Genomic DNA, 23,082 nt, shown 5'->3' with positions numbered 1-23,082 from the left:
CAACAACCGACATTCTGGCTTTCATTCGAAAGGCGGAATGTCTTTTGTTCAGTTAAGGTCTGTTGTAGCACAAAAGATCAATCATGGTCGCGGTGCTCTGCTCAAATGGGAGCTAATACCCTGTTCTTTCTTATCTTTCTTATCTTACTCCAAGTGCAAAGTACTCGATGACAAAATGATGTTGATGATATGCTTTTTCATTCACAGGCAATTCTTCTTGTTGTTTAACTGTCTTTAATGCTGCTTTCAGTTTATTGATGTCATCATTATGCATGGGAACACTGATATTCTGCCAATTTAGTGGCTGATATTGTTGTTGATATGCTGTTGTATTCATTGAACTTGAATGGAAACTCGTATGAGAGTATTTTAAACGAGTAGTCAACGTATAATGACTATATAATGATGTTGTGGTATGTTTAATCACACATTCTGGAGGCAATTCCATTAATCCGGTGTCTTGCAATGCTACTTGTGGATGCTCTTTGTTACATACTGCTGGTGATCTCATGATTGAACTCATGTGTTCAAAATGAATCCCAGGTTTTTTATTGATTGATGTGATGCTGATCCCAGAAGCTGATATTAACGGTAGCCATAACATAATGAGTAACGCTAGACCATAGAGTTTTAGCCGTTTTAGTGGCGTTTCTTTAGCTTGCTGTTGTTGTGTAGTGGTAGACGAATGTAAATCTGCTGATACTGGTGCCAATCGATGTATTGGCCGCTTCAAACTATCTTTCTTAGTTTTACCATCTGCCACTGGAATTTTACCGTTAAGTCTTGGATGGGTATTCATACATCGCCCTACTGACCATTCCTTATTTTGTCGAGTGTTTCCAATAGATGTTGCTTCACGTTTTTTCTCAACTTCATGTGATTTTTGCTCATTTTTGGTGGCTACTGTATATGTGATTGTACTCTGATTACATCCACCTAATACCCAACCAAAGACGGTTTTCTGTACTACTGGTAAGCTGTTTGTCATACGAATTTGACCTACTGATAATAGTGAATAGAAATGCTCGGCACCTGTCAATAAGTCGACATCACCGTTTACATTAAACTCGGAATCAGCGAGTTTGATGTGTTTTGGAATTGGCTACTGAGATATGTCGAACGATCTGTTAGGTTGAGGCGAAATGATTTTTGGCACCACAAATGCTTTTAACTTTATATTGAAATTAGTAGTACGTGATGAAATGTTGGCAGTGACCTGATAGTTTGCCCCTCTCTTAGCTGAGCCAATTCCTTCAATCCATATTGGGTTTGGATTTAGCTTTAATTGTAATTTTTTGGCCAGCTTTTCTGTTATTAAGTTGACTTGAGAGCCTGAATCTAGGATAGCCCTGCATTCAATTGCCAAGCAACACATATGCTTTTGTTGACAGTGCTGTAGTTAATGCAACAGTAGTTTCTTCTTGATTGGAGGAAGTGGTCTTCTTGGATACAGCCGCGTTTATGTTGGTGAAATCACGTGCACCAATTGTTGGCCTCTTTGGAGTAATGTGTTGTGTGCTTTATTGCATGTGGCGCAATGTCTGCTTCTGCAATCGCTGGTTCTATGTCTGCTACGTAGACAATTGAAATACAATTTCAACCGTTGTACTGCGGAAACACGATCAGGAACTGATAATGCCAAGAACTTGTTACACTGGTAGATTGGATGGCCATTAAGGTGACACATCCTGCAAGCTAGCATATTGTTTGTAGTTACTGTTGCTGTCACTACTTTGGCTGCTGGTAGATTTGAATTAACAGTTTCCAATGATTTGAACCGCTTTTCCAAAAATAACAGAAACTCATCTATTGATTGTAATTCTCGCGAATGCGCTAGAGACTGTTCATACAGTAGTCTAGTTTGTTAATCCAATTTTTAAGTTAATACGTATAACAATATTGGACTCCAGGAACTGGTGTCAATGCCCAAATTGTTCAATGCTAATAAACTATCCAGTGTACAGTCATGTATGACCCGAATGTCATTCGCTGCTGGAGCTCTCACAGTCGCTTGATTTATGATTTTCTGGATGATGGAAGAAACAATGATTCGTTTATTGTCATAACGTTCCTTCAATATCTGCCATGCTGTTGCATAGTTTTGATTTGTTAGAGCGAGATGTGCTACTAACCCTGCTGCATCGCCAGTTAAATGATTTTTTAAATACCACATCTTCTGTGCATCTGGTAATTGAGTGAGGATCATTTCTGTGAACAAGTTGTCGAACTCCATCCACTTAGTATATGTTCCGTCAAACTTCGGAATTGTTATGTTAGGTAACCTTACTTGCACCTTTTCTGCAATGAGAGGCGGTTGCTGTTGATTTGATGTCACATTCGACGTTATTGACACCAACACATTTTGAACTTATTCTTCTAGTTCAATATATTTCTGGATATCATATCCAACTTCTATTGCATTAGAATGAACTTCCCAGATTTTAAAATTGATGGCTTCAATTTCTTGCCATAATTTGTTGATTCTGTCAATATTTTCCTGATAATATGACAGAGGCTGTTGCTCGTTCATGCTCTTGACGTCATTGATGAGCCGCAATAACGAACATGATATTGCACGTTGTTTGTTGATGAGCCCTTGGATCTGTGAATCAGATGTTCTAGCATCTGTGTGCCCAACATTAAATTTTGATGTTGATGGAACAGTCACAAGCTCGACTATTTCTTCTTGACCGAATTGTTTAATGGCCGTTTCAAATTGTCGACTGTACTGTTTGTAGATTTTCAGGATCTCTTGATAATATTCCTTTTTTATGTAGTCGTGTTCGACTGGAATAGAACCATGACTCTGAATTTTATTATCGACTTCATCGAAGGATTCCCATGCTGAACTTAAACGCCTCAGTCGTTTTTCATAGTAGGCTTTGGTTTTCCTTGCCTTACCATCCTTCTTGAAGTTTTTACGATGTCCAGGATTTCAGTACCTGTTTCAGCCTGTTGATTGAAAAGGTCCTCCATGGTCACCAGAAATTGATTGTTGAAAACGTTGATACGTGTATGTCACCAAATGACAACTATGATATGTGATAAATCACGAATATGTCCACAAATGACAATGATGATGCGTGATATCTCACGAATATGTCCACAAATGACAATGATGATGCGTTATGTTTCACGAATATGTCCACAAATGACAATGATGATGCGTGATATATCACGTGTATGTCCACAAATGACAATACTGATGCGTGATAGATCATGTCGGGGTCACCAAAATTTCATGTACTGTACCTAGTTTGATACAGCTTTTAGCCAATCCGGCACTTAAACCAGCTTAGCGTTTACACCTTATGTTTTCGTCCGTATCTAGTCTGATACGGATTTAGCTAATCCGGCACATTAACCAGCTTAGCATTCACTTACGCAATCCGGCACATGAACTAGTTTCGTATTTTATATAAACAGATATATATATATTTTCATATATACATGTGTTTATTTAATTAATTATTTATTTATTTAATTGGTGTTATTATTTTTCAAATTCGGCACATAAACCGACTTTGATCAAGGTTCTTTTAGGCACTTAAACCAAAAGAAAACGCTTGTTTGAATTCAGGTGTTTAAATTGAATTGAATGTTTATTGAGAAATGTTCTGCTTTAATACAAAATTATTAATGCTAAGCTTATGATAAAAGAGGAAATGCACCTAGTTCCCACGATTTGTTATCCGATGGACTTTGAACATTCAAGGCCAAGGGCATACGTGGGAAATATGTGCATTACCTAAACTTATACTATTTAATGCAGTCAGCAAGCTGGTATATGTATTTTGCCATATACCAACTTGCTTCATAAATTTGATGACTTAAATGTGCTATCATTTATGCCATGCGCCAGCTCATATTGCACCTGTGGGAGCAACAGAACTGTCGCAGCGGCTTGCCTATTGCTGCAACTCACAACGAATACACGATAAAAGAAAATGAACATAATGCTTATCAAACTCGCACAGTGGCGTGTGAAGATGATCATGTTACGTCTGGCACGCTGATAGCGTGCGAATATTCAGTTGTGAGAGCCAGCAACATTGCTAAAAATATGTGATAACATAAATAACAACAACAACAAAGACAGAATAAGAAACTAAATTAAAGTACTTATTTACACATACAATAATTATGATAATTAATATATTTATATACAAAATTAATATGATATTTATAATAATAATTATGATTATTAATAATTGATTTTTATACTAAATTTAATATAAAACTTAACAATAAGTTTATAAGTATATACCAAGTATATATCATTATAAGTATGTACCAGTATATATATATAAATTTAGTATTCACAATAGGTGAATAGTGCCGGATTCCTAATCGTAACCAACACTGAATCGATTTAAGTATCGATTTAGATTCCATAACAAACGGGTTATTGAACAACGGTTTTCGTCAAGCGACGCGATAGTTGTAACTAGCTTCTTGCATTGTCTCGCTTAACCTCAGCTGCAATTTAGGTTGAAGATATTTTTGGCTTGACCTTCACATTTCTTATTATTATGTTGCGTTTACGGTCGCTTATGGTTTTGGGTCGGCCTGTGTGCTTCGCACTTTGCAACGATATTGTCCCCTTGAAACGCCGCACAATGCTCCAAATAGTATAGCGGCTTCTATTCATTATTTCTCCAATCTCCGTATAAGATTTGCCTTGGTTGAATCAGTGGTTTCTTTTTATTTTTTTGTTCATTTCGTTTATAATGCATTTAGTTTTTCAATATTAAAAACATAATGACGTTTTTAAATAGAAACTGAATCACCATGGCATTCATAATGTAGAGATAACGGGTCTTTTCCAGTAAAAAATTTTCAAGGAAATACATCCACCAAACATTTATTTGCCTTTTTTTGTAAATATGTCAAAAACATCTTTCTCAAAATGCCATGAAAACCTTTTATTTAGGGTATGTTTAATGTGTGCCTTTGCATTTGGAGCATATTTATTCAGACATTTAATCCACTAGACATTCAATGTTTTTACAAGAAATTCTATACAGCATTATCTTTATATTTATAATTATTCTGTACGTGTGTTGACAGTGAACTCCTCCTAAACGGCTGAACCGATTTTGATGAAATCTTTTGTGTGTGTTCTAGTGGACTCAAGGGTAGTTCAGATTCACAATTTGGTCCACTGGATAATGTTTTTTTTATTTATTATACAGTTTTTTGGTATCCATATACATTTATATTAGACATTTAAAATTTATTCATGCTTACTTTGATTTGTTTAAAAAGTTTAAAGTCTCTAAAATGAATCGTTCAACTATCTTGTTGAATTTTTGAATTCGCTGGATTTACCAGGAATGCCACCACATAACTTAAGATTAAAAATTGGCCCACCTATAATTATGCTGCGGAATTTAAATGCACCTAAGCTATGCAACGGCACGAGATTAGTCATAGAAAAAATTATGGGCAATGTACTTGAAGCTACAATTTTGAATGACAAATTTGAAGGTGAAGCTGTTCTCCTGCCACGAATCCCAATGATCTCTTTAGACTCACCCATTCCATTCAGACGTTTGCAATTTCCAATTCGCTTGGCATTTACCATGACTATTAATAAGTCACAAGGTCAAGCAATGTAGATTTGTGGGATAGATCTAGAAAATCAGGTCTTTTCACATGGCCAATTATATGTGGCGTGTTCTTGCGTTGGGAAACTGTCAATATTATTCATTTATACTCAAGAATTGACTAAAAATATTGTTCACCAACTCGCATTAAGATGAAATTAAACAAACATTATTGATTATTACGAATTGTTTTTATAAAAATTGATGTTATTTCAAAATAAAGAATAACAAAATTATTACATTATTTGTCCTTCATTTTTTACTTTGTTTTGTAACGACACGGATTCATCGTTTTTAATTTTGCTGAGGTATCACTCAGTCGCGGCCCGGGTCGTTGCAATAAATTTGTTTTATTGACTAGTTCGAAAGCTGGTAAACCAAGGAGAGAGAAAGTTAAAGACCGTGTGATTTTTATTTTAAAATTTTATTGAAAATTTATTAGGAGAGCTTCCAAAATGACTTAGGCTAATCATTCTATACTATGCTACAGGAGTTATACAAATTTCTACTCAACAGTTTTCCTTAGCCAACGATGTCAGAACATCAGAGGAGTTATATAAAATTTCTATTCAACTAACTCTAGCCAACGATATCAGAACATCAGAGTCGTTATATAAAATTTCTACTTAACAAGCTCTAGCCAACGATGTCAGAACATCAAAGGCGTTATATCAAATTTCTACTTAACAAGTTCTAGCCAACGATGTCAGAACATCAAAGGCGTTATATCAAATTTCTACCTAACAAGTTCTAGCCAACGATGTCAGAACATCAGAGGCGTTATATCAAATTGCTACTCTACTCAAGATTTCTACGAATTTATTTAGCCTTAGCAACAAAACACTATAGGCTTTTAAAAGGACTTAGCGGTGGAGTAGAGGTCTACTCGTTTTGGTATGCTGGCGCTAAGTGATTTTGCATACAAAATCTCGTCTATTTATATGCAATATTTCTCACATTATTATTTGCACGCACAACCGCACAAGTGTAATTCCGCGTGCGTAAACAAATAATGCATTTCTTCGCGAGGTAACGGCTCTGCCGTGAGCTGGGCTTGACTTGTGCTGGCTGTGCGTGTGGATGTTCGCTGCTGGCTCTACTGTGCTGGCTGTGCATGTGGATGTTCACTGCTGGCTGTGCGTGTGGATGTTCGCTGTTTGTTTGTTTGTAATATATAAATAGATTTTTATGCAGACGAAATTATTGCATTGTAATATTTTTGTTAAGAGAATATTCTAAAAATAACTTATACCTAGCTTATACCTATAAATATAAAACCAATTCTTTTTTTATGTGTGATTAATAAATTCATTTTGTATGTACAATTATTTCAACATATATCGTTTTAATAAATTCATTTTGTATGTACAATTATTTCAGCATATATCGTTTTAATAAATTCATTTTGTATGTACAATTACTTCAATATATATCGCTTATACTAATCTAGATATTAAGTAAAATTTATTCATGCATATAAACTTTTGGACAAATAAAATTTACTTTATAGTTTAATATCCTAATCGCTTAGTTATGTACTCTTAATTATATAAATACTTAAACTTAATGTGTTGTCCAAATTTTACAGTAATATGTTAACAAATAAACGTTCCGAGGCTCAATTGTACTGCGACTGCGATAGTCATTCTGAAGATAGCAACATTTCCATCTTCTGCCCCAATATTGCAGAGATCATAAGTGCAATAAAAACACTAAAGAACAGCAAAGCATCAGGACCTGACGGTTTAGCACCGGAACTACTAAAAACTGACCAACATACAAGCGCACAGATCATCCACCCGTTAATAGAACGTTTTTGGCAGTCAGAGAACCTTTCATCTGAAGTCAAAGAGAGTAATATCATAAAGCTTCCAAAAAAGGGCGATCTCAGAAAGAACTCATTGGCGTGGCATTACTCTGTTGTACATGATTAATAAACTAATAGCGCATGTCATCACCAACAGACTTTCAACAACATTAATAGCATCGTTACAAGATTGATCACATAAACAGCCTAAGAGTAATCTTCAAACAGTCTGTAGAATGAAGATAAAATCTATATTTATTATTTATAGACTTCGAAAAGGCCTTTGATACACTATGTCACACCGTCTTTTGGAACGCGCTTGAACATAAGGGTGTGGCGCAAAAGATCTTCAGGCTCATCAAAGCCCTATACGAGGATACAAGTTGCTAGATACTGCACGAGATATATACTCAAAATACTCATAAAAACCGACGTTTAACAGGGTTGCGTTATGTCGCCGTTGCTGTTCAACATCGTCCTGGACGTAGTCTTGGTAGAGGCATTGGGTCAAGGTGGCGGAATAACTTGGGGTCTTCAAGATAGCTTGTGTGATCTCGATTACGCCAATGACTTATGTCTGATGGCACACAATTATATGATATGTCTCGCAACCTAAATCGTTTGATAACTACGGCAAACAGAGCGGGACTTTAAATGCGCATTAATGCTAGCGTCCAAGATCCTTTTATTATAAACATCTGCTGTCTTGGGGATGTTGAGTCTTTTTGCTATCTTGGAAGCATCATATCAAAAAATGGTGGATCCAGTGCAGACATTAAGAACCGTATCAACAAGGCAAATCAAGCGTTCAGTCGCTTAAATAAAGTCTGGAGATCATCTCAGCTATCGCGTCGGACTAAAATACGAATATTTAACTCCAACATAAAATTTTGCCTTCTATATGGATGCCAATCCTGGAATACTACGGAAAACAGCATCAATACACTACAAGTTTTTGTAAATCAGTCATTACGCAAAATTGTTAAAGTTTTTAGGCCAAATACAATTTCAAACGATTGTCTATGGTTTCTAACTCAACAAACACCTATGAGAAACGAAATTAAGAAGCGCAAATGGGAATGGATCGGTCACACTTTGCGTAGACCGACTGGTGATACCACAAGAGTGGCGATTGAGTGGAACCCGATAGGTAGCAGAAGAAGAAAACAAACCGACACGGAAATGTCACACATGCGGAAAGGCTGGGGAGAGTTGAAGCTATTGGCCACCAATCGTACCGAGTGGAAGTTATTTGTTACGGCCCTATGCTCCTCCTAGAAGTTGAAGGATAAATATATATGTATACATAATTATATTAAAACTTAATTATATACTTTTAAATTTTTCTTAAAATATTGAACAAAACACCTACCTGGCATGACAAATATTTGTTTTACTATTTGCGATTTTCCTTAAAATTTATGAATGGAAAAAGACATGTTTTAAATAAATGAAGTGTGTTAATGCAAACACAAATAATGTATTTTATATTAGAGCACACCCATACACAGTTCTTACCATGCTTACGAAGGTACCATGAAGGGACCGTCATGCTGCTATCTTCCCTTACATCATATTTACTTTTCAGGTGGTCATCATAGCGACTTCCTGCAAGAATTCTCATGACTTTTATTAGCAATTGGCCGCCGAAATCAGATATGACTTGGTAAAGTGCAAAAAGTATCACATATGCAATGCGAAATTAACATTCGTAAAACTTCGTTTGCGAATAAAAAGGCACTTTACCACAGAAGCACGTGGTAAGCATGACAATGTAAACTAATCGTCATGAGCGATTCTTGTGCACAAAAAATATGAGGGTGATCATTTTCTGCTTTACGACCTGCTTCTAAAAGAAGGTCACCTTCTTCAGTAGCTTACGATATCAGTAGGTTGTAAGGCAATTACATGCTATTGCATTTTACGTTTTCCTGACAAAATAAATTTTTATTAAAAAAATAATATATTTTTTTGTTTTAATTTATTAGAAAAATAAATAAAAATGACACCAACAATGTAATATTTAATATAAACGGATTAAATAAATTAAATATAAATTTAATATAAAAAAACAACAAAAATTAATAAAGATATAATAATGTTACAATAATGTTACAATAATGATATGATAATGTTTTCGAGGGTTTTCGAATAGCAAAGAAAGAAGTAAAGGACAAAAGTAAAGAACAAACACAAAAACTAAAATAAATTTTTGTGTTTGTCCTTTATTTCTTTCTTTGCTATTCGAAAACCCTCTAAATTTTAAATAAAGTTTGTTTGTCACCATATAAAGAAAGCGTAGCTTTTCAGCAACACTAATACTTTATTCAAAAATCTTTTTCTTTATAATTAACATAACATTGTAACGACACACTTTCTGTCGCTGATGCTGAGGCATACTCAGCCGTCGTCCAGGGGTCGTTGCAATAGAATTTTTATTTTGGAAGTCAAAGACAATGTGATGTAGTAATTCAATTATTTATTTAGGAGAATTTAAAATAAAATAAGGTTTTACAATCTAATTAATTATAATATAATGCTGGTTTGCTAATTTGATGATTACGATTATTTGGAATAATTGTGCTTCGATGATTGTTCCGATTGTTGTTTCCACGTGCCTGAAATGTTGCTGTCAGACGACACTACTCGTGCTAATCTTGGTGTTTTGTCAGAAGACGTCGTTAACTGGAGATTAGAAGTGTTATGCTGGATTACAGCCTTGGTTAGCATTCATTAATGTTAGGACGTAACATATTACTACCCTAACTCAAACCTACAGAAAATCCTACTAGTCGAGATGTATCATGACTACCTTGGCTTGATTTACATATAAGACTACATATACAATCTACTTATCAAGACGTATGTACAACCTTGACGCTATAGTTCTACTGACTTGTTTCGCAAAGACGTATTACTACCTTTAAGAGTTTCCCAACAAGTGCCCTTGCTTGTACAATGCGCGTTTATTTATACTCAAACGACCGAAACTTTTCCTGTAGCGCATCGGTACATTTGCCGTTGGTATTTTTGATACTTGTTGTCTTTTGCTGCTGTTCGCCTGGGTGTAATTTCTGTGCTTTGTGTTTTCGTGTGTTCTTGAATTCGCCGTGCTTTGTATTTAGTTCAACCAAAGCTTTCATGCTTTGTCTTGTTTACAAACGTGTTTTTATTTTTTTTTATGTAGTGCCGGTGTGTGTGGTTTATTATTTATATTTATTTATTTATTTATATATTTATTTATTAATAAATAAATAAATATTACAAATATTAAAAATATTAATATAAATAATAAATAAGGTGAGTGTATTATTTATTTGTTTATATAAATTTTATATACCTTGCATTTTCAATGTAATCTTAGGTTTATTCATTTGGTGCAGTTAAGTGCATGCGGGGGTGGGTTTATGGTAAGTTATTTACGTTTTAAATAACAATAAAAATTAACCAGTTTTCATTGTAGATATTAACTCCACACTGATTGTATGTAGGTTGGAAATGAGTTAAAATTTCCATCCTTACAACATATAAAACACAATTGAAAAAATCGAAAACAGAATGAGAAATAATAACTAATAAAATAAATTAAAACATAAATAAATAATTAAATAATAATTATTATTAAAATAATAATTATTATTAAAATAGTAAATATTATTAAAATAATAAATAATTAAATAAACAGAGAAATAATAAATAAAGTATATCAAAAACAACATGCCAAATATATGAAGCGTAATAAAAAAAATGTTTTTTGTTAATTTAATTTTTAATTTAATTTTTAATTTACTCGGGAATGCCGAATGAAAAATCGAACGAAAAACAATAATTAATATATTATTGTTGAAAAAAAATTCACTAGATATGAAAAACAGATTTAACAAATTTAACGATTATTGAAAAACTTCACAAAATCAGTGCGCAACGAAAAACTAGACGGCCAGCATTTAAATATATACAAATACTGAGCATGACTTGAATAATTGTAAAGAAACGAATACAACAACAACAAATATGACAGAAAATTTATGTCTCTCTACCTATTTTTGCTTATACGATCGCCTCTGAATTCGCTGGTATTTTCTGATTTTAAACAACTGGACCTGCCATACACTGCTTCTGCGCTCATATTCACTATTTAGTGGGCATTCGATATCCAAGTATCGTAACACTCTTTTACTTAAGTCCAGTGTAACTCTATGCGTGATCATAAAATCTATACGAAACCAGTAAGTTGTGGGTCGTTGAAGCCGCAAGAAATATCCGAATCAACGACATCTTACAGGGAAAATCATTAGTAGTGCCAAAAATAGATGTTAGCATAACTGTGCGACTCTTGAACTTATCTGGTACACCAAAGTTTATAAAAAAAAAGGGGCAATAATTGGTCAATGTCAAGAGGTTTCAGCTGTGGTTAATTGTAGTGCAAATCTTGCAGTAATGTAAAAAAAACCATTGCAGAAAAGGAGAATACAATGGTGCAAATGCTAAATTGTACTAAGGAACTCAATGCACGTCAAAAAAGAAAGGCGATGCAGGTCATACGAAGAATTTGTTAATTTTTGTACTCAAGGAAAGAAGTTTCATTGTAAAACACCAAATTTACACTTGTGATTCCAAACCAATTCGTCAGCCACCTCGAAAAGTTCTACTGGTGAAAAGAGATGAGGTAACCAGTCTGATTGCGGGTGTGTAAAAGGTAGGTGATATTAAGCCATTAGCAAGTCCATGGAGTTCGCCGGTAGTACTTTTAAAGAAGAAAGATGGAAATACACGGCTCTGCGTAGATTATCGTAAGCTGAATGATGTGCAAAGAAAGACAGCTATTCACTACCTAGAATAAACGATACTCTTGACACTTCATCTGGCGCACAATGGTTCTCAACTCTTGATTTACGGAGCGGCAATTGGCAGGTAGAACTCATAGACGAAGACAAAGAGAAGACTGCGTTTAGTGTGTGAAGGTTTGCGGCAATTCACAGTAATGCCGTTTGGCCTCTGCAATGCTCCGACCACTTTTGAACGTCTCATGGAACGCGTCTTAAAAGGACTAACTTGGACAACGTGTCTAGTCTACCTTGATGACATAATTGTAATGCAAAGATTTCGACGATCTCCTAGAAAAGTTGAAAGAAGTATTCGAACGAATACAAATTGCTGGTTTGAAGCTAAATTCAAAGAAGTGCTCACTTTTCAAACGTGAAGTTAAATATCTTGATCACAAGGTAACCACAGAAGGCGTATATACTGATAACGAAAAAATTGCAGCAGTGAAGAAGTGGTCACAACCAACAAATTTGCATGATTTACGGGTTCTGTACCTATTACTTACGATTCGTTCCTGGCTATGCGAATATTGCCAGTAGTCTACACGAATTAACTAAAAAGAACCAACCTTTTAAATGGGGTGAAGAACAAAATGAAGCTTTCAAACAGCTCAAGGAACGACTATATTCAGCAACAGTTCTGGCGTATCCAAAACCTGGGAAGACCTTATTATTGGACACAGATGCGAGTGACTAGGCGCGGTGTTGTCTCAAATAACGGATAGCGTATCACAGCAAAATCTTGTCAAAGCCGGAAAGGAACTACTGTGTAACACGAAAGGAGTTACTTACAATAATGGTATGTGTGGAGCATTTCCAAAAGTACTTATGGTATACTGCCAGGAATTTCTCCTCAAAACTGACCATAGAGCACTTACATGGTTGCTCCGGTTTAAAGAACCGGAAGTTGTCTCATAATAACACAACGCATCTAGTGTAGGTCATTTGGGCGTCACTAAAACTGGAAAAGATCAAGAGACGTTTCTATTGGTTCGGGTGCCAAGCTCCGGTTGCGGATGCTATACTGAAATGCGTTCTTTCCTTTCAAAATTTCCGAGTACTAGAAGTCGTGGTAAAATGCAACAATATAATTTTGGTGCTCCTTTTGAGCGAATTGCAATGGATATCGTTGAACCTTTCCCTACTAGTAACGCGCGAAATAAGTACATGTTAGTAGTAACTGAAGTGGTGGCCAGAAGTGTATCCAATTCCAAAACAGGAATCTAGCATGATTGCAGAAGTTTTCATAAACAAATGGGTTACGCGATTTGGTGTTTCACTGAAACTGCATTCAGACCAAGGGCGAAATTTCGAGTCAACAATTTTCAGAGAAGTTTGCACGTTACTAGGAATAAATAAAACTCGTACAACGCATCTACATCCTCAGTCAAATGGTATGGTTGAATCATTCAATCATACATTAAACGAGTACCTCAGTAAAGAACAAAAAACAGTTACACCAAAAAACAGTTTTTGGCACCGGTGTCAGATTATCCGCTGACTTGAAATTTGGAATAACGCCATCTTGCGGCAAGATGACATGTGACTACACTGGAAGTAAGCGGGCCCAATTAGATTAAATTCATCATCAGAAGACGGCTCCTACTCACCAGTGACAAAATGAAGGTCAGGTGTGATTTGAGAAGGAATTTAGAAGGTTTCCAGCAAGGAGACCTAGTGTGGTTCCATAATCCACAACGGAAGAAGGTCTTGTCTTCAAAACTACAGACCCATTGGAAAGGACCATATAAGGTAATAACGAAGATCAATGATGTTTATTGAATTTAACAGTCGGGGCATCATAGAGCTAGAATGAAAGTTGTTCAAAGAATAATAAGAATAACAATAATCATTCGTATTTATCAAACATTACTGAGATGGAAAAAGAGGTTAGGTTTTTGCGTACCGAAAATAAACATTTAAATGGTGATAAACTATTGATTGAAGAACAAATATATGATTTAAAAAAGCAACTTGAAATGGAATAAGGAAGCACAGCCGCTCTACAGGTTAAGTTAAAACATGAAAAAGATGAACTTGCAGAATGGAGAAAATTAACTCAAGATTACTGTTCCACTAATCCTTTCACATTACTTTCAAAAATTGAGATGCTATTACAAAGTAATATAATAACGGTATCAGAGAAAAACGCAAAAGTATCGGAAGTTAAATTCATTAACTCCAAATTGGTTGAATATAAAGAAAAATGCAATAATAAGATCGTTATTAAGCGTCCGTTAACCAGTTTCAAAGGGTGCAATTAGTAATTGAAACCGGTGGAAACCATTAAAGAAATTAATAATGAATTATTGAAAAAAATGAAAAGTGAAGTATTTGTCATCCTTCCAATGGAGGTACAAATGGAAAGTTCCACATGACAATTTGGAAAAAAGGCAAGTGATTTTAATAAAAAATGAAGAAACGTATCTAGCCAGGGTGGCCACCGGCAAAGGTAATAGAAATCTACCCGGAGAATGATGGTCTCATAAGAACGGTTACAGTCAAAACAGCACTTGGCGATATGAAAAGAATGGTACAAAAATTATGTCCATTAGAACAATCTACATGCGATGAAAAATACAAAATACAAGAGACGTTAATTATGTGCGAAAGCGAAGCAACGACCTTCAGCTACGTGAGGAGTTTCTTATTTTCTTAGCTTAATCTTGTTATTGGGTGTGGAATTGAATCAGTAGACGTAATTGCATCATCATGGAATATGGTAGTATACCTTAATTTAAACCCGTTTTTCGACAAGATAAAACAAGCAGATAAAATTTTAATCACAATGAGGAAAACCTGTGAAAATTTACAAACTTTTGACGGGCAGTGTAATCGTCTTTGGGACGCAATGAAATGACAAGTAAAGAATATAAACAATACGAATCAATATCTAACATATTTCCACAAAATATTAAAAGATCCAAAAGAGCACCCTTTGAATTCATTGGATCGTTTCAACATATCTTTTTCGGAACAATGACGGCATTAGATATAATAGAATCCAAACTTCAAGCAGACCAAGTTTTTTTGACAACAAATATGACAAAAATACCAGAATTTAGTATATTACCTTTAGGCTCAATGGTCGTGAATCATTCCACATAAATTCTGGACATTATGAAGTAGGCGAATGAGGTAAAGGCGAAAATTATAAAGCTGAAGGGTCTAAACTTTCATCATGTCAGTGGACACGCCTCACTTATTTTAGTTTTAGGTATAAGTATTACTGTAACTATTTATGCCATAAGGAAATATACAAGGCAACAAATATTAGTTTTTCTAAATTTTAGCCCTCGGCAGAATGCTCATGCATGTATACGTATTTTTCAGTTTATTAGAAGTCTGCTATCGTTTAAATTCTCAGAATTATGAACTAAAAAAAACATGGGTAGAAAGTACTCTGAACTAAAATAGCAAACATTGTAAGATTTTTAAATTTTTTATGACACACAAGGCACCGCATCTAATTATGATAATAAAAATATATTTGTAAAGACAATAGAAAGAAAAATCCTGAATCTTTTTTGCGACAAGAATGAAATGTATTTAAACATAATATAGTCCACTAAAATAAGCGATAGCAGACAACAGATTGTTTCAACCTTGATGATAAAATAGTTAAGTTAGTTTTGTATAAATTGAAATAAAATCAGTAATTTCAAAATACTCAGTTGATGTACTTTAATAATTTAATAGTACGCTATGCAATGTTTGTTGTGTACAGTTATAGTTCTTTCTTTATGTTTGGTGAACGATGTATAACTTCCAATCACTTCTGAGTTTAATTTGCTTATTAACTGATATATATATACTGGTCTTAAGTTTGAGACGTAATTTTGTTCGAGTGTAATTCTAGCATTAACCTAACATTACAATATACGACTCGAAAATCATTCTAAAATTAACATTTGTATTCTTTACAAACTTTAAAGATTAGAAAAATGACTTCTTTTGCATATTGAATAGTCAGAAAATCAAAAAATTTCATTATTTATTATAAAGTAAATATTAGTGCTGCTGAAAAAACTACGCTTTATTTATATAGTGACAAAAAAGCCATATTTAAAATTTAGAGGGTAGTTTATAAGCTCGTTCTAATTTGAAGCATGGCATGTGCTTTGATTAATGTCACTAATTAAATAAATAAGTGACAAAAAACCTGGAACTAGAGCACTGAAAGTTTGTGCAGTCTTGGCTACTTGTGGATAAATACGATTAGTCATTGCTTCTTATTTGACAGGCACGAGTTCTAAGCCTGGCACTTGCAGTCCAAACAAATTATATACGGACTATAAATTAAATAAAAATTAGATTATTTCCTAAGACCACTGATGATGAGTACTTGACAATACTTAAAACTGCGTTGTATGGTCAGCCAAACTTCAATAAAATTAAATAAATTTTTGTGTTTATCCTTTCTTTGCTATTCGATAACCCTCTATTATTTATTATATTTAACATATATTTTAAATTGTTAAATTTCAATCTTATTTTTTTGCCTACTAAATAATGCCTCAAAGGAATAATATGAAATTTAACAATTGAAAATGAAAATGTAATTAATTAATTAATTTTGATTTCGTTCAAATAAAATGAATTTGTTAATGAACTTTCACAGCAGATCAACAAAAAAAATATAAGTTTGAACTTATAAGTCAAGTACGGCTTTAGCCGTACTTAGCCAGTTGGCTAAAGAACACTAAACCGGAGCTTCAAATTTGACAGGGCACGGATTCAACCTATTGTACTTCCAGTCTCAAAAAATTATTTGAGTTATTAAATGCAAGAAATAATTCCAAGACCACTGATGATGGGTATTTGACAATACTCGAAACAGCTGTATATTCAGCCAAAAATTCTATTAATTAAAAGAATATAAATAGAATTCTTGGTGTAGTTCACTACTTTTCGAAACCTAACTGATATTAAATTACATCTTTAAAAACATGGTACATATGTAATACTTCTGACTTCATTATTTTTGGTACACAATATAATAGGGTGTTCCTATTAGTTTTCCTATAATATATATCATTACACGTTTCATATGTTTTACTTTCTGCTTTCTCCATTTGTATCTTAAAAGCTTTTAGCTTACTATCTCTATTTTTGACCTTTTGAATGAAACAAATATATTAGATGACTCGAAACAAATTGTCGGAAGTTTTGATGTATTAACTATATAGCCTGGACCTTGCCTTATACACCATTTGTTTCGGTGCTTGTAAAACACTATTAATGGTAAAGAATTGGCAGACAAAAGAGCCGTTAATAATCACTTGGCCAAGTTTTTCGCCGATAAACAACAGAAATTCAGCACCAATGGAATCATAAATATATACATAAATTTATTGAATTGAATGTTTAGGAAAATTTTTTTTTTGTTATAAAAAGAATCAAATACGGCGGACACTGTTTTATCAGTTAATATTAAGCTCAACAATTTCGCTATTTTTGCTGAAGGTATAAAGATTTCTGGCCAATTTTTAGTTTTAAATTAGAACTCTGCGATAATTCTTAAACCATTTAAGAATTGTATTGCTATTCAAAAGTAACAATTAGTGAAATTTAGCTCTACTAATGCCTTCTGTGTTTAATTGATAATTTCCTAGCTGCTAACCAGTGGTCTTGACACATTTATCAAGTTATTGGGATTTTTTTTTTTACTTGTATATTTCCGTTTTTTTTTCAACTATATTTTCGTTATAATGGGTTTGTATATGTTTATAAATTTTATTTCTTTCTTTCTTATGTTTACCCAAAAGCTTCAATTAAGTTTCAAGTTTAAATGTATACTTTGGCTTCTGCTAAGACGTAGCTATTTTAACGATATCTGGAATGCATAAATAAAATGCAAACTAACCTGTATTTTTTTTAACACCTTGTATTTCTAAAAAACATTGGAAATGAACCGCATATTTGCCTACAATAAACTTATATTCCTTTTCTTTCTTTTTAATAAAAATATCAAAATAAATTCGTTTTATAGCATATTATTCTTTATATTCTAGATGGGTACAAACAGGATCTTTTTTAAGTCATTCTCTTATTATAACTCTATCATGGAACTTAGAAGGTACACGTCTCTTAACAGGTGGATCAACCATTCAGTTGTGGAAAGAAAAATCTCCGGAGGAATTTGAAGAGGAAGCAAACAGTATAAAAATAAATAAAAAGATTTATATATCAACTAATTTTATTTTTAAGGTGTTAAGTTTATGATTGGTGGATATGATCGTGAAATGAAAACAGCATCAAGTGGAACCGTTGAAGATAACTCCACTTCATGGGAAAATATATGGATATGTCAAACAGCAATTCCAATATATCATTTAGCATTTAGTCCGGATGGAACATTATTTGCAACATGTGGTCGAAATGACAGACTTGTGAAAATTTGGTATGAAAACAAACAAGGTAAAATTTGTATTTGTATTACCATAAACTCGAAATGCAAATTGTTTTAATATTGATATTATAGTATTATTTCCATCAACAAATTCTGGAAAAAAAGCATTTACAAATGATTTTGACCTTAAATTTACATATGTGTACATTGCACATCCGCGTGCTGTAACTAATATAGCATGGCGTAAGACAAGCAAGTACATGCCAAAGGGATCTGTTTCAAACATGATTGTGACATCTTGTTTAGACAATATTTGCCGTATTTGGATTGAAACTGTATTACCTGATGATGGTCTTGTTAATATGACCCAATTTGATCCTTTAGCATCGCAAAACCCGAAGTTTAGAACTCATCGGCACAAACATCGTTTTATGCAGAGGCTCAAACATATGAAAACTTGTTTTCATATAAGACGGCATGCAAAAATTGGAAACTCGTCTGTAAATACTTTGGAAGATGTTTTTCATGGAACCATACCATCTCTGCCTTCGTCATGCAGCGTTCATGATTTTCATTCTTATGGATTTCATGGAACTGGAATATCGCCTGGTATGCATTTTCATTTGGCTGCATCTATTAATGCTGAAACTGATATTCCACTGGTTCCATCAATGAAGTCTACAGATCCGTCAAATCAGAATATATTTATTCTTCATTGGTTAAATAATAAAGAAATGCATTTTTCCATTCAAGCTGAAGCAATTTTGCAAGAACTAACAAAAAAAGTAATAGACGAAGAAAACGGAAATATTTCTGTTAATCACTTATCTGAACAATCTGATTTTGATATATGTTACATGAAAGCGAAACATATCAAAACGTCATCCAAATCTGTGTCAGTGGATGATGGAAATACATATGAAAATGTAATTAATAGTAAACAATCTGTTTACCAAAGTGCTCCAAGCGGTGTGCAGAGTATAAACACTATATCAAATACAACATCTCTTAATTCATTGAATAATGAACACAGTCATTTAGCTAATCCATTCCAATCAGATTCTTTGGATATGAAAATTGATTGTCTCTTAAAAGATTGGCATCAAAGCCCAGATTTATTGTTTTCTATTCATCCAGTTGACGGCAGTTATCTTATTTGGGTTATAGAATGGTTAGATGATTTTCATCCGGGTTTATTTCGGCAAGCTCAAATATCATTTTCTACCAGAATTCCTTCCGCTTTTCCACTTGGCGATTCAATGTCAATGTCAACAACAGTAAATCTATATAATACGGGTTTTCATCAATTGGTATTTAGAGAAATAGGTAATAATGTAAAAAGCAAGAATGTAGATGCAAATGATATAGAAAAAGCATCCATTAAAGAAGAAGACCATTCTATAATAGATTACAGTAAGGATAATAAAGCTGACTGTGATAAATCAAATGAAACTATTGGTGAACATCAAAATAATATACAAACAACAGCTTCACCATCGGTTTCAATGGTAACTAAACATTCAAACGGCACGCTTAATTTATGGCAACTTACTTTTGGGCTTAAAACTAAATTTACTCAGGTATTAAGTATTGGACATATTTGTCGTGCATCTGGTCATAGGTTTAGGGTAAATGATATAACTTGTCATCCAGGTTTGCCCTTATTAGTCTCAACTTCTCATCATAATTTGTCAGAGCCAGAAAAACAAAATAGTTTTGAAAATCAATTTTTGGAAAATCAGAACATGTTAACTTGTTTAGGATTTTGTTCTGAGCTCATATTATGGAGAGTTGACTCTGTTGGACCATTGTGTTACTCTGGTGGACTTAGTGAGTTGGCTAGAATTAATTCTCCCGAAATTTCTGCATTTAGTAATGTTGCATGGATTCCAACATTATTACCTAGTACTACTTTAGGTAGTTACAGTAATTCTCCATCAGCATGTTTTGTAGCTAGTGACGGAGAACATTTACGTGTATATCAAGCAGTAATTGACGCTCGAACTTTATTAGCAGAAATATCTACTTCTGAAAATGTCTTACAAAAATCAAATTCATTGGCTTCACTTTATTCCAATGCATCATCAACAATTAAAATGCAAAAATCGAAATTGCATGATAAAATTAAAGTAGTCTCTCAGCAATCTACATCTCGACCTGGTTGTATTATTCAATTAGATCCAATTTCGGATGCAAAGCACGATTGGCAAAACACACAATTTCTACATGTTTTTCAAGAGCAATTAATAACAGGAGGAAAATCTGTAACGAAATACTTAAACAATAGTCAGGGTCTTCTAGAAGCAGATTTGGATGCTATTGTAGATTTACATGAAAATAATGAGTTTGAAGAACCATTTTTTATTGTTATTATTGAAAAAACGATTAAGGGGAGTACAATTCATGTATGGCAAATTACAATATCTTCAAAATTAGAATCTTCGTTTTTATCTGAAACAGCTTTGTATGTACCTGATAGTAATTTAACACAAGAACTTGAAGATAGCGAATTAGGTTTCCGCAGAACGTCATCAGCTAATGCAGCATTTGGATTTCGGCCTTTTACTCATTCTGAAGTTCACATATCAATAAATACAAAAAAAGTTTGTACGCAAGACCTTCCTTTGCCTGAAGGAGTTGACGTAATTCATGCTTCTCCAGCGGCTGGCCATTTAAGCTCTTCTTCCATATATCCAGCATGTTATGCGCCTTACATAATTGTAACAGCCTGTTCAGACTCAGTTTCTCGATTTTGGAAATGTGAGCCTGTAGCAGATACAGATATAAATGACACAAATTTATTTATATGGTCAGAATGGAAAATGATAAGTAAACAACAAAGTTCAGCTATAGAAATTTCTGGTCAACCATTAAATATAAGTGTTGCATACTCGGGTCGAATAGCTTGTGCTTATAAATATGGAAAAAGCTTCACACGACCCCTAGGAGGGGATTCTGATTCTAGGTACATAAATTTATGTGTTGCAATTTACGAATGTGAGAGTTCAGGCGGAAGTGAATGGGTGCTTGAAGACACCATATACTTAAAAAATATAAACTTACCTCGAATTAATATTGATTATGGAATTGATTTGAGTTACCTCTATGATAATCGTTTGATTAAAAAACGTCATAGATTAAATCAAGTTTTACACACATTAACTCATGATGATACCAGGGTAGCAAATAGTGAGGATACCACATCCGAATCATCTATTAAATCACCCACAGGTCTTTTAGCTGTACCAAGCTTCAGCACATTGCAATCATTAAAAAAAAATATTGCAGAAAATGGAAATACTTGTCCTCTTACACAAAAACATTTAGTTCAACTTGATTGGGTTTCGAAAGAAGATGGTTCACATATTTTGACGGTTGCAGTCGGAAGTAAAATATTATTGTATACTCCTGTTTCATCCGATATCGCACAAGCAAATATAAAGGCCATGAAAGAATCGAGGTCAGTTAATCGTCCTATTTTGCGGAAAGCAAGCTCACTAGCACAACCAAAATTTAATGAAATTCGTTGGATGAAACTGCGGCAAATTGATTTACAAACAGCTGATGGTCTTCCCCCGCTACCTATGCAAATATCATGGGTACGTGATGGAATTTTAGTTGTGGCTATGGATTCAGAAATGCATGTTTATTCGCAGTGGAAACCACGAAATGCCAAAATAAATACTACTAACGATACTGTAGATAGTAGAAATATATGCGACGATGACTTAAGGTCATTAGTTTCAGATTCTACTCATATACGGATTAAAACTCCATCTACCATAGCTTTAATAAATAAAGCTAGTACTACGAACTTGAAATTGCTTTCTGGTGATAAAAAGAAAAAGTTTGGTAACACCAGTTTTGGTAATATAGTCTGTAGTTCTGATAACATACCAAGCGAAGATTATATGACCGACTTTGGGCTTTTCCAAGCATCTAGAATTGCTTGCCCAGTGTTGCCACAATATCATCCTAAACAGTTAATGGAACTTTTAAATTGTGGAAAAATCAGATGGGTGAAAGCTATTTTAGCTCATCTTGTTCGGTGTATGAGTGGAACAAATAATGATAAAATGGAATCTGAACGTCAGGTAAATATCTGTTTCAATACAAAATCTTTTTTAAATATTTGATTTTTTCAGCGGTCTTGGTCCAGAACTCGAACATTATCTATAAGTTATGCCAGTGATGGAAGTTTGCAAACTGAACATAGAAACTCAACTACGCAGGTAAACTTCAATATATGAAGGTTTTGCATATTCTGATTCTGTTCTCTGCATTTACATATATTATTTACATAAATTTATTTTTTAACAATATATATTTAACAAAATACTGATTTCAAATTTGCAACTATTTTAAAAAATTGTCTGATATCATATTTATATTAAAAATCAATTTACACTTTTCCTACCCTTAAAATTTTGATCTTCTGGCAACGTATGGTTAATAAAATATATATTTGAACTTTAAAATAAAACCAAA

The 23,082-nt window shown here is 33.6% G+C and overlaps 1 protein-coding gene across 1 annotated transcript; it reads left to right on the top strand.

Moving 5' to 3' along the window:
* The first annotated feature begins 3,034 nt into the window (after window positions 1-3,034).
* Window positions 3,035-23,004, top strand: LOC119667377 (dmX-like protein 1). Its single transcript, XM_038076666.1, has 5 exons — window positions 3,035-3,179; window positions 18,235-18,402; window positions 18,453-18,662; window positions 18,727-22,688; window positions 22,740-23,004. Exons 1-5 carry the CDS (start codon window positions 3,035-3,037, stop codon window positions 22,842-22,844), a joined length of 4,590 nt encoding a protein of 1,529 aa, XP_037932594.1. The 3' UTR covers window positions 22,845-23,004.
* Window positions 23,005-23,082: the final 78 nt, after the last annotated feature.

This window comes from Teleopsis dalmanni, chromosome 1, assembly GCF_002237135.1.
Source record: "Teleopsis dalmanni isolate 2A chromosome 1, ASM223713v2, whole genome shotgun sequence".
Lineage (NCBI taxonomy): Eukaryota > Metazoa > Arthropoda > Insecta > Diptera > Diopsidae > Teleopsis > Teleopsis dalmanni.
Note: the sequence above shows the minus strand (reverse complement) of the source record. Positions and strands in the feature narration are given on the sequence as shown.